The 12,536-nt window shown below is 51.2% G+C and overlaps 1 protein-coding gene across 1 annotated transcript in view; it reads left to right on the forward strand.

The window, feature by feature from the left end:
* The first annotated feature begins 1,685 nt into the window (after positions 1-1,685).
* Positions 1,686-12,536, forward strand: part of ANKDD1A (ankyrin repeat and death domain containing 1A) — a 36,602-nt gene continuing 25,751 nt past the window's right edge. Inside the window, exons 1-4 of the mRNA XM_088024859.1 lie at positions 1,686-1,719; positions 5,096-5,199; positions 6,651-6,749; positions 9,910-10,008. Of these exons, the coding sequence (XP_087880985.1) occupies positions 1,686-1,719; positions 5,096-5,199; positions 6,651-6,749; positions 9,910-10,008 (336 nt within the window). The remainder of the gene's footprint in view (positions 1,720-5,095; positions 5,200-6,650; positions 6,750-9,909; positions 10,009-12,536) is intronic.

A 12,536-nucleotide genomic window follows, 5' to 3' on the forward strand; every position in this document is an offset into this window, starting at 1 on the left:
AGCCAAAAAGGCAAAGAAGAGAAGACATGGACAGCCCCGAGGGGTCTGAAGTGCAACCCATTCTGATACGGTTTTTTAATCTTTTTTATTATTATTAATTTTTTTTAATGTATCTATTTGACAGAGAGAGACACAGCGAGAGAAGGAACACAAGCAGGGGGAGTGTGAGAGGGAGAAGCAGGCTCCCCGCTAAGCAGGGAGCCCGACGCGGGGCTCCATCCCAGAATCCTGGGATCATGAGCTGAGCTAAAGACAGACGCTTAATGACTAAACCATCCAGGCGCCCCTGATATGTTTAATGTGTATCTTTTTGTTTGTGTCTTTGCGATCTCTGTTGTCTTGTGTGCATGCATTTATTGATGTTGTGTTATAGATCTCACTGGGTGGTTGTACTTTTTCAGCTCAGCACTGGGCGTTTGAATCCTTGTTGTGAATACACCTGGTTGTAGAGGTTGCTTTTAGGAAACAGGCTTGGGCAATGGAAACCTGAGCAAGGCAAAAGGGCCCTCAGTGACCACCAAGCTGAATACAAACAGGCTCATTAAGTGACCCACCTCCAAATAGCCCTAATGCACCAATGAGCTACTTTAAACCAGGCAGAGTTACCAAAAAAGGGAAAATTCCATATGTTCCCATACTTCCTCACTCCACCCTATAACTCTAGTCCCTTGCCACCATCTTGTGGCAGTCTCCCCTTTGTTGTCCTTGCAGTGTATCCAATAAAGTTCTCTCTCTTTTGTTCTGCCTTGGGTGAATTCTTTCAGGGCCTGCTCCCCTAGCCCCCACCCAATCCTCAAGCCGCATCCTGGCTCCTCCTTTCTCTAGTTGCATAGTCCCACATTTTACCCCTCCACTCCCCCCATGCTCAAGTCACCTCCAACTCCCAGCAACCATGAAACAACAAGGCAGCAAGGAACACCCTTTTACATGTCCTTTTCTGAGACTGGAGGGGAAAGAGCTGCACTCTAAGTTCTAAGTTCGCTGTGTTCAGTTTCCCTCATTACTACCAGACTGTTCTCCAGAATGGCTGCCCCAAACTACTCCCACCAGCAATCCACCTGGCTGTGACAGCTCTGCATTCGCCGCCAAGATTTGGCATTGTCTAGCTTTATAATTTTGCCAGTCCAATTGGTGTGATATCTCATCGTCATTTTAACTTGTATTTTTCTGATCATGAATAAATCTCACCATCTCTTCATATGCTTACAGGCTTGCTGGGGTGTCTGTTCCTTAAATGCCTGCCCAAGGCCTTGGAGTCTGACTTTAGGCGTCTGGGGGCAGCTGAGCAGGCTCCGGGGTCCCGAGGGTGGAGCCTGCAGGAGGCCTTACACGAAGGTCCAGGGCCTAGGAGGCTGGGACAGCTCCTGGGGGAGACACGCCCACGGGGACTTGCAGAGCCCGGAGTGGCCCCGACCCGACCCGCCGGCCTCGGGGGTGAAAGGCGCGGAGCCGTGGGCAGGCACCTGCAGCCTGGTCCAGGACTGGAGGGAGGCTGCCGCAGCTGCGCCCACATCGTGCTCCAGGGCCCAGGCGGGACCGAGGGGTCTGGAGCAGCGGCTGCCGCGCGCACCCCGGCGCTCCCGGTAGCCCCCGCGCCCAGACCCCGGCTCAGCGCCCCCTCCCCTCGGTTCGCGGCGCCGCGCCCAGGCGGACAGAAGCGCGCCCCCGGGCTGCGGAGCGGCAGCATGGAGGAGCCCCTGGTGTGGGAGACCGACGGCCGTGAGTCTGCCGCGCCGCGGGGCCTGGGGGCGGGCGTGGGCAGAGCCCGGAGGATTCCCGCACTCCTGCCGGGGCGACCAAACCTGCGACTGGTGCTGTCCGCGCGGCCACCTCGGTCGTGGGCTTCTGTGTGGCGTCCAGAGGAACGCGCGCCGGGCCAGTGGGGGGACTTTGGCCGCGCGTCGGGGACTCGGCGGCGCCACGGGTCCGGGAAGCAGGGAGCTGCCGCCGCGGAGACACTGGCTAGATGTGATGCGAATAAGAGGGTTATGCGATCCTGTATTGAGTACATAATTTGTGTGCCAGGCCGAGCCAGGACAGGAATGTTAGTTGATCTTCACAGACGCCCTGCGGGTAGATCTATTGTTACCGCCATTTTGCAGAAGAGAAAGCTGAGGCACAGGATGGTTAAATAAGTTACCCAAGGTCACACGCCTTTAAGTGGTAGAAATGCTGAAGGCCCCCGCTCTCCCAGAATGTTGAGGTTGGGTGGGGAATGAAGACTATACCGGATGGGGAAACTGAAACCCAGAGGAGAGGAACTGTGGTGTGCCGCAGGTGGGATGAGCGCACGGCCGAGCTTTCCTCATGGAGTGTGCTCAGTGCCAGGGCCTCTAGGTGGGGCAGCAGCATCCGTGTGGGCATCAGCCAGCCTGATAGGCTTTTGCTGCACTCCCTGGGAGAGGAGAGAGAAGGATTGTGCCAGTGCCCTCACTGGGATGAGTGGGGGGCGGTGAGGAGCTTTATTAAGGTGCTGTTTCAAAGGGTGCAGGGTTCTGCCTGGGTCAGAGGATCTCTTGAGCTGGCCCTTAAAGAATGTGCAGCAATGGAGCATTGGGGTGTGTGGGAGGGAATTCTGGGCAGAGGAGGCAGCATGGGGAAGGTCTCCAAGGCTAGGGTTCAGTGTGTATTTGTGGACAGAAAGAGGATGCATGGGGTTGAGGTGGATGCAGGAGATGAGATTGGGCTTGATTTCACTGGTGCCTTGCAGGGTCTGCTTGCTCCCACTCCCACTGGTGCCTGTTTGCCCACACAAACCAGGCCACTTCTAGGCTTCAGCTAAGAGAAAGGGAGTCAGAGCTGGAAGGGATCGCTACAGATAACTTTCTTCACCCTCCTGCAGTTTTACAACCGAAGAAACTGAGGCTTCCAAGGGGTACGTGGCTAGCCTGGGATCCTGCTGCTAGAAAGTAGCAGAGTGGGTACCAGAACCCCAGCTTCTCTAAGCTCACCTGAAGTGCCAGCTCTTTTTCCTGAGCCTGGATCTTGGTGTTGTTCAGCCAAGAGGTTAAGGAAACAAAAGCTGGGGACTCAGTGCTTCCTGGAGATGTTTGAGATCTGAGAGGGGTTCTTCCAGAAGAGCCCTCTCCTCACCTATAGGAAAGGCACCCCCTTTGGAGATTGGAAAGGGTGGAACTAGCAGTGGAGACCACACTTGGAAGGTGGTGTTTTCCCCCTCCCCTGCTGCAATATTGACCTGAAGCTGCCTCCTCCTCAGCGCCTCTTTCCTGCCATTTGCCTGAGCTTGTGGTTTGATTTTCCAGGGGACTAATGAGTCTTAACTGGGACAGCATCTTATAGTTCAAAGGCCCCTGAAGAGATTTAATGATTTGTATATCACTCATTCATTCAACAAATGTGTTCCAGGGCCTGAATTTGGGGATATAGCAGTTAACAAATCAGACAAAAATCTCCCCTGTCATGGGCTTCTAATGTGGGAAGCAGACAATGAACCTAATAAATATATAAGTATAGCAGACATATGTCTGTGGTGAGGGGTGCTATGGAGAATAATAATGCAGGGAGGTGGATAGGGAGGGTGCTGACCTTGGTTGGGATTTCATGGGCTTAGAGGGCCCTGAGTGAGGGAGGCCCCACCCAGAGGGGCACCAGAATTTATTACCCTTTGCCTTATAGGAATAATAGTGATGATGATGCTGGCACTATTTGCTAGATACCATGCTAGGGGCTTTTCATATCTTATATCTAATCATAACTATAACCCTACAGGGCGGCTCACGTTCCCCATTTTGCAGATGAGGAAACTGAAGCACAGGATAATTAAGTCACATGGCCTGGAGTCCTGGAAGTGACTCGCCAGAGTTGAACCTAGGGCCATGTGATTGCCCTGGGGCAGCAGCTCCGAGGTCCCTAGGTTGTACCTATAAGGCCCTGGAAAGCCCCGGACCCTCTTCTATATCTGGAAAGCAAACGGATGGCAGGCCTGTCTGTCACCTGAGCTCATCCTAGGCTTCCCTGCCCAAACACTGGCCACCTGTCCCTGGATATACAAAGGGGCTGGATCTGGACATTCACATTGGACCAAACACGCAGGATGTGGGTTTGGCAGCAATCAGACCACAGATTATCTGCCCTGTAATGACCACGCAAAGGGCCAGCAAATACTCGTGTCTTGTACTAGTGTGTCTAAACCTTTCTGTGGGAGGGACAGGTATCTATTATTCTGATATGTGTCACTCATGGAAGCAGAGTTTTATGGCCCAAAGCTCCAGTTTTGGGCCTGCTGTGAGCTGTGGGTAGATCAACAAAGATCAGGTGTAGCCAGGGCCCCCAGGGAGCTTGCGGTTCAGCCAAGGACACCAGACATCCTCACAAGCCAAGAGCAGTCAGGATGACAGCAGCGTGGGGGTCTGGTGAGATGAGCCCTGGACCACGTCACCAGGCCTGGGTCCTCATGGCTTGGCCACCACCCTCTGAGCCCACCGCTGCCCATGGCAGGCCTCAGAGCTCCCTCTAGTCTGAGATAATGATGCAGTGTTGAGGCAAGAGGAGCCTTGAGAGAAGGCGAATCAGGGTGGGCCCCACAGCTGGGAGGTGACAGCTGGTTAGGATTGGGGATGAAGGGGGAAGAGATGGAGGGACAAAGACAAGGAAGCCAGGTGAATGTGCCTCTGGCCTTGGACGAGCCTCATGAAGTAGGTGGCTCAGTAACTCCTGGCTGCCTTCTTCACTGGACAAAGCCATGGGAAAGGTAGTTATCAGCTCCAGTGGGAATGAATTCCATCCCTTCCTCAAGAGCTGCTCTTGGGGTCATGAAAAACTGGATGATGGGGGACCTCTGAGGGCCGAGATGGGCACACACCTGGCTCCCGTGGACAGTCTTGCACATGCTGTCCCATCTTTAGGGTTTTGCTAAGGCCTGGTCGTGTGGACTTGTGGTGAGTTAGTGAAGAAAAGCAGCTTGTCTGGGGAAGTCCCCAACCTCCAAAGGGAGGAGAGGCATCCCCACCACCAGTCCAAGCTGGAAGAGCCCCTGTCTGGGAGACATTCAGGGGAGGGAGGAGCTGTTCACCTCTCCTCCTCATGCAGTGTGAGGGCCCTCCCCCTCATCCCGCATCCCCTTTTCTGCCCTTAGTGCTTCCTCTGGAGAGGCAGCTCCATGAGGCCGCCCGACGGAACAACATCGGGAGGATGAAGGAACTGATCGAGAGGAGAGTCAACGTCAGGGCCAGAAACCACGTTCGTAAAGGGGCTCTTCCAAATGGGGAGGCTTGCAGGCTTGGATAGGGATGGTGCCTGCCACGGTGACACCTACACATGGGATGGACAGTTCATGGAGCCCAGGGCAGGAGCATTTGCATGTGTTAACTTGGGGGAGGCTCAGATTGTCCACGTTGTCTCAAGGTCTCTGCGGTCTTGTCCGAGGTCAGGGTTGGGATTCCCAGCCAGGCTTGGGCAATTTGAGAGCTCATTCTCTTCACTCCTGTCACCCATCTGAAAGGCACACCCAAGGAACAAAGGTTAGAGTCAGGAGGGCAGGAGGTCGAAGGCCAAAAGTCAGAGGCTGACAGATGGACAGAAAGGAACAGAAGCCTGGAGGGACAAAGACAGAATGGCGCCTGTGGTCAGAAGTCCAGGGGTTGAAGACCATGAGAGGCCAGAGCAAGAGAGGCTGAGCATGCGTGAGGAAGCAATTTAGCTTAGTTTTCTGATCACCCACTGAGTGTGTAAAACTGTTGTGGGCCTAGGCAAGTCCCCGGGGACTCAAAGACCAGGCAGGGAGGCAGACCTAGCTCATCGATCAGGCCTCAAAAAAGGCCACAGATGGGGTGGTCCATAGCCCTGCTGGAGGAGACAGAGAGAAAAGCCATTCTCTCTGATGGGGGACAGTGGCGATAGGCCTGGGTACCATGCAGGGTAGCTTCTCTCTACCTTGGGGCTCTGGCTGCCAGGCTTTTCTTAGAGGAGATGCCAGCCTGGGTGGGAGGTCAGTGGAGGCTGAAGGGGTTAGATGTAGGATTCCTGACTGTTGCAGAGGCTGCTCTGTCTGGGGTGACATGACAGGTCTGTGACTTGTGTCTTCCGAGCCTGTCTGGGCTCAGTGATAGTAACAGGAATTCTCAGGTGTGTCTGGTGCAGCTTGGTTTTCAGAGCACTCCTCCACCTGTTTCCTGGTGGTCCTCACTCACCCCTGGAGAGGTGAGGGAGGCAGGAAGTGTCAATCCTATTTATAGATCAAGACAGGCACAGATGGGGATAGCAAGTCACCTTAGGTCACACAGCATTTTATTCATAACTGAAGCCTCAGTCTCCACTGGACAAACACTTACAAGGAAGCAGGGACTTATAGGATGTAGTAGGATACTAATGCCAGATTCTGTCGTTTACTCATCCCATTCATTCGTTCATTCAGTATTTCTAAGGGGCTTCTCCTGTGCCAGCACTGTGCTAGGTGTTGGGGACAGAGCAGAGCCCATGGCAGATGTGGTCCCTACGCTCTTGGAGCTGATTGTCTGGTTGGGGAGAAGACAGACAGAGTGTCTCACAAACAGTTCATTCCCACTGTGATAAGCCGAGAGCATGTGGAGGTCGGAGGGTGCCGTCCTGCGGCTGGGGAGACAGGGAGGGGGTGTGGGGAGGTGGGCCAGGTGGGCAGCTGGCGCCCCAAGCCCTTCTCTCCCTCCCGGCAGGTGGGCAGGGTGGCCCTGCACTGGGCTGCGGGCGCCGGGCACGAGCCAGCCGTACGGCTGCTCCTGGAGCACGAGGTTGCTGTGGACGATGCGGATGCGGTATGGGGCCGCTCATACAGGCGCCCTGTGCCTGTGTGCATGTCTGTGTCTGTCTGTCTGTCCCAGGGCGGGGGAGGAGCCCCAGAGCTCTCTCTGGGTCTGAGTCCACTATCATTGTGGAGGTGGCACTGACATGCAAACACAGGGTGCAGGGTGGACAGGGAATCCATCTTCAGGGGCCAGTGCCACTGCACTGATCCCAATTTTCCCTTGTACAGCTGTAAAGATCTCTCCATTTTCAAGAGTTTTTTAGTTCTCAGAGAGCCTTTTCAGTCCCTCAGGATACCATGTGAACAGGGAGAGATATGGGCTGTAGAACAGATAATTGGATGGATTGATAAAGGACTTATTAATAAAATCATCAGGAGGTAGGTCTCTCATGATACGACACAAGGCTCTGCCCTCGCTAACACTTTAACCGGAGACATGAGTGAAGGCTAACAGTCTGGGGCTCCTGGGTGGCGCGGTAAGTTAAGCAGCCAGCTCTTGGTTTCCGCGCAGGTCTGAACTCAGGGTGGTGAGATGGCCCCAAGTCGGGCCCTGCGGCGGGCTGTGCTCAGCACGGAGTCAGCTTAGGACTCTTTCTCCCTCTGTCTTTTCTGCCTGCGCGTGTGCTCTTTCTCCCTCTCTCTCAAATAAATAGATAAATATTAAAAAAAAAAAAAAAAGACTGACAGTCTTACTTAACAAATTGGCAGGCAACACGTTGCTGAGAGAGAGCACTGAAGCATAACAGGGTCTACAAAATCATCTCTATAGGTTTGGGGAAAGGACCGGGTCTACCAATGACATTTGACAGGGATACATTTAAGAGTCTAAATTAAAAAAAAATTTAAAGAATTACGAACTTCCCTGCAGAGATATACCTTTCACGGAAATACCGTTCTTTGCCCTGGCCTCTCTCTGCTCCCTGGCCCCACATGAAGGGGAGCTTGATGACAAGCTGGGGCTGGGCATGGGGCAGCAACACCTACCTCCCCACTGCCGCCCCATCTCTCTGCATTCGCTTAGGCCTCATTTAGAGGTGACTCTGGAAGGAGAATATCTGGGATCCTTAGCCTGAGTTTCCTGATAAAATACTGGAACCTCATGCAACAGGCCTTTGCCCACAAAGACCCCCCGCTATCACCACTGTGCTCTGTTATTTCTTCCTTGAGGGAATTGGTGAGAAAAGAAGATATGAGGGAGGATAGTAAGAGACAGTGCTTTTATAAATCTTTTGTTTCCTTTGCAAATAGTAATATATTTTGAAAAATAAGAAAGCTGATGGGCATGCCTACTTTACTTAACAGAAGGGTGGGGGGAGACCAGAGAGGGAGATCCTGCTGTGGGGGGGAAGGTCTCGAGAGATATGCCATAGGGCTCTGTCCTGGACAGTTCTTGGAACTAGGATGCAGAAACACCCCTGGGGTTCCCACTGGCAGGAGGCTCTGAGCCTTGACCCTTTTCATTCCCAGGCTCCTATGGGCTTCTCCCCACGGACTCTGCCCTTTGTGTGTTCATTCTCTCCCTCAGCCAGCCAGCCCACAGTCACTGAGATTCTACCCAGTGCGGGGTCATAGGCAGAACCCCATGAGGGCAGAGGTCGGTGAAGGGGCTCTCATGATCCCGGAATACTTCACAGATGTTGGGGAAGAGCATCCTACATATAGGTGCTGGGCCACCATCGGAAAAGGGCCCAGACATATTCTCAGTTGCTGCAAAGTGCCGGTGGGGTGGAAGGTACAGGGACGCAGATTTCAGTGCAGAGGAAGGAGGGACTTTCCAACAGTGAGCAGTGGTTGTTAGTGCAGTGCATGTCTTGTGAGGGGTGAGGTGTCTGCAGGCTTAAGCCGTCTGCCTGGAGGCCGTCCTGTAGGAGAGTCAAACAGTGGGCTCCCAAACACCAGTCCAGCTTGAGATCTTCACCAACCATAGCAAATCAGAAAATAAGAACAATGTAGTGTGTTTTTCATGAAGCTGTATTTGGAAAGAGCATATTCTGAGATTAGTTTCTCCCAAATTTTTTATGTTAAAATGTTCCTTCTTGGGCGCCTGGGTGGCTCAGTTGGTTAAGCAACTGCCTTCGGCTCGGGTCGTGATCCCGGAGTCCCGGGATCGAGTCCCACATCGGGCTCCCTGCTCGGTGGGGAGTCTGCTTCTCCCTCTGACCCTCCCCCCTCTCGTGCTCTCTGTCTCTCATTCTCTCTCTCTCAAATAAATAAAATCTTAAAAAATAAATAAATAAAATGTTCCTTCTTTATTAAATGATGGGGAGGATAGATGGTAGCTGTTTTATTTTTATTTATTTATTTATTTATTTATTTATTTATTTATTTATAGACAGCCCCAGCGCGGGGAGGGGCAGAGGGAGAGGGAGAGAGAGAAGCCCGAGCAGCCTTCACGCCCAGCGCGGAGCCTGATGTGGGGCCAGTCTCACGACCCATGAGATCATGACCTGAGCAGAAATCAAGACTTGGACACTCAACTGGCTGAGCCACCCAGGCACCCCTATTTTTAAATTTTATTTAGCAAAAACAAAAGTTTGCAATAGTTTCTCAGCCTCTATTTCAAAAAAAAAAAATGCCCTGGAGGGGTGCTTGGGTGGCTCAGTCGGTGAAGCGTCTGCCTTCGGCTCACGTCATGATCCCAGGGTCCTGGGATTGAGCCCTGTGTCCAGCTCCCTGCTCAGTGGGGAGTCTGCTTCTTCCTCTGCCCCTGCCCCTCGCCCCCCACTCATGCTCTCTCTCTCTCTCAAATAAATAAAAATGTCTTTTTTTTTTAAGATTCTGTTTATTTATTTGTCAGAGAGAGAGAGTGCACAAGCAGGGGTGGGGGGTGGGGGAGGGGGCAGAGGGAGAAGCAGGCTCTGCACTGAGCAAAGAGCCGGATATGGGACTTGATCCCAGGACCCTAGAATCATGACCTGAGCTGAAGGCAGACGCTTAACTGACTGAGCCACCCAGGCATCCCAATAAATAAAATCTTTTTTAAAAAATTAAAAAAATAAAAAATAAAAAAATGCCATGGTTTTGACATTCCTGAAGCTTGGTCCTCCCTGGCCTGGGTGGCACTTATGGTCCCTTATGGTTGTATGATTTTCAGTGCAGACATGGGCCCAGGTGGCACAGCCCTACCTGCTCACATTCACTTCCCCTCCTCCCCGTGTCCTCTCCCCCAGTTTGGGATGAACGCGCTTCTCCTGTCTGCCTGGTTCGGCCACTTACGGATCCTCCAGATCCTGGTCAACTCTGGGGCCAAGATCCACTGTGAGAACAAGGTAAGGCCTCAGCTGGCAGCCCCCTTGCTCCCCAAGCCCCTGCCCTCTCTGTTTCCCTGGCCCTGCTGCACTGGTGTGCCCCACCTCTGCCATCTACCCCCATCTCTGCCCCGTCCTGCTCCCCACGTGGCTCTGCCGTCCCAACTTGCCCTGCCTTCTGAGAACCCTCCAGAAGCCCCAGCTGAACTCAGCCCTGTGAAGCTGGGATGCTAGCTGTTTCCACTGGGGCCGGGAGAAGTGCTGAGGTGCCTCTCCCATCAGCATTAAAAGCCTCCTTCTTCTAGTGCCCCTGACCCTTTACCACTCTGTCATGTTGGGACAGTCGCTAGCCCTTTGGGCAGCCTCCTTATTCACACAAGAGGAATCAAAGTAACACCCTTCAGAGTAGTTGAGCTGTCTTCTGGAGGGATTTGGGGCAAGAGCGAATTTTGTAGAGCCCCCCAAAGCAACAACAGAAATGGCAGGATTGGCTTCTAGGGGGATTTCCTCGTAAGGCTAGCGGGTCCTGTTTTCTAGGGTTGGGGGCGGTTAGTACAACTGAGTGTGTGTTAGGTTTCCTGTAAGTGCAGGCTGATACATATATATATACATACATATATATGTATATATATGTATGTATATATATATTTATTTGAGAGAAAGAGAGAACATGAGCAGGGGAGAGGAGCAGAGGGAGAGGGAGAAGTTGAGCTGAGCAGGGAGCACGAAGCAGGGCTTGATCCCAGGACCCTGAGTTCATGACCTGAGCTGAAGGCAGACGCGTAACTGACTGAGCCACCCAGGTGCCTCAGAGGTAGGATTAGATTTGTGACCTGGGTCAGGTCACTGGGGCAGCCTCTATTTTGTAGGTCTCAATATAAGAATTAACTTTATCAATACCAATATGGCCTGTCACTGGTGATGTTACCTTGATCCAGTTCTGACACCAATTCTAATGTGTGTGTTTTTTCCATATCACAAGCAATTAGTTCAATTCTCCGTGGACACTGACTGGGTATCCCACAAATTTAACCCAATTCCAACACTATCTGCCTGGAGATAGCATCAGATTCCACTGGTTAAGGGCTCAGTCCCCCAAGACCACCCCCATTTCAGAAGCCAATCCCAAGTCCAGGCTATCACCTGGGCTTCTGACTGACTGGCTATAAGTCAGAGGTTCCCACGACCTCCTCCTTAAGGTTGGTTAATTTGCTAGAGGGGCCCACAGAACTCAGGAAACCAGTTTACTCACTAGATCACAAATTTATTCCAAAGGATATTAAAGGACACAAATCAATAGCCAGATGAAGAGACACATAGGGTGTGGTCCCCAACAAAGGAACTTTTGTCCTTGTGGAGCGTGGGACATGGCACGTGGATGCATTCTTGTTCACCAACCTGCAAGGTCTCCCAATGCTGTCCTTTTGCATTTTTATGGAGGCTTCATTTCATAGACTTGATAGATTAAATCCTTGGTCATTGGTGATTGACTCAACCTCCAGCCTCTCTCCCCTCCTTGGAGGTCAGGGAGTGGGACTGAAAGTTCTAACCCTCTAATCGAGTTGGTTTCCCAGGCAACCAGCCCGCATCTTCAGGTTACCGTGGCTTCCCTTGTCACCAAATTAACATAACAATAGACACCTTAATCACTCTGTACACTTAGAAAATACCAAGGGTTTTAGGAGCTCTGTGCCAGAAACAGGATGAAGACCAAATACATATTTCTTATTATAAACCATAATTTCACACTTAATCACGTGAGTAAAGTGGTGTCAGCCAGGTTTCTCCACTGGAATGTTAGCATTTTTCCCCTTTCCATACTCTATTGTTAGAAACTCTTTGTAGTTTTAATTTGCGTTTCAATAATGACTAATGATGTTAGGTATCTTTTTATGTGCTTATTTGCCATCCATATATCTTCCTTGTGTCCAAATGATTTTTTAATTGGGTTGTTTAATATCTCATTAATGAGCTTTTAGAGTTCTTTATAAATTTTGGAAGCATTTCAAAATAAATTAGACATCACTATACTTCCCTCTAAATACTTCAGCATTTATAATATTAACTAGAATTCAATTTCTTTACCTAAAATGAAATACACAAATCTTAAGTTTATATTCACTGAGATTTGACAAATTTTACTCCAGTGTAATCCAAACTACTGTCAAGATGTACAACATCATTCAATATATTGATTTTTATGACCCATCGATGGTTGCAATCTATTTGAAAAACAGGACTCCAAATACTCAAGCTATAATGCAAGGCCTTGGTAGAAACTCTGGGCTATAAACATAGGATTTGCAAACGTCCTTCACTTAAATATTGCTTCTGGGGCCAAGAGACCTTCTTCCAGCCTGCGCCTCTTCCCACCCTGGCCACTTCCCCTCTGTTAAAGAACAAAATTCAAGTGAGTAAATTTAAAGATCTAATTGGCTTTATTCAATGATTCATGAATTGGGCAGCATCCCATCTAGCAAATAGAAAGGAGCTCTGGGGAGCTGTACAAAATGAAAGACTTTTATAGGTAAAAGACAGTGGGGCAAGGA

Source organism: Eumetopias jubatus, unplaced genomic scaffold, assembly GCF_037043125.1.
Source record: "Eumetopias jubatus isolate StellerSeaLion01/CBP00866 unplaced genomic scaffold, mEumJub1_p1.0 scaffold_7, whole genome shotgun sequence".
Classification (NCBI taxonomy): Eukaryota; Metazoa; Chordata; class Mammalia; order Carnivora; family Otariidae; genus Eumetopias; species Eumetopias jubatus.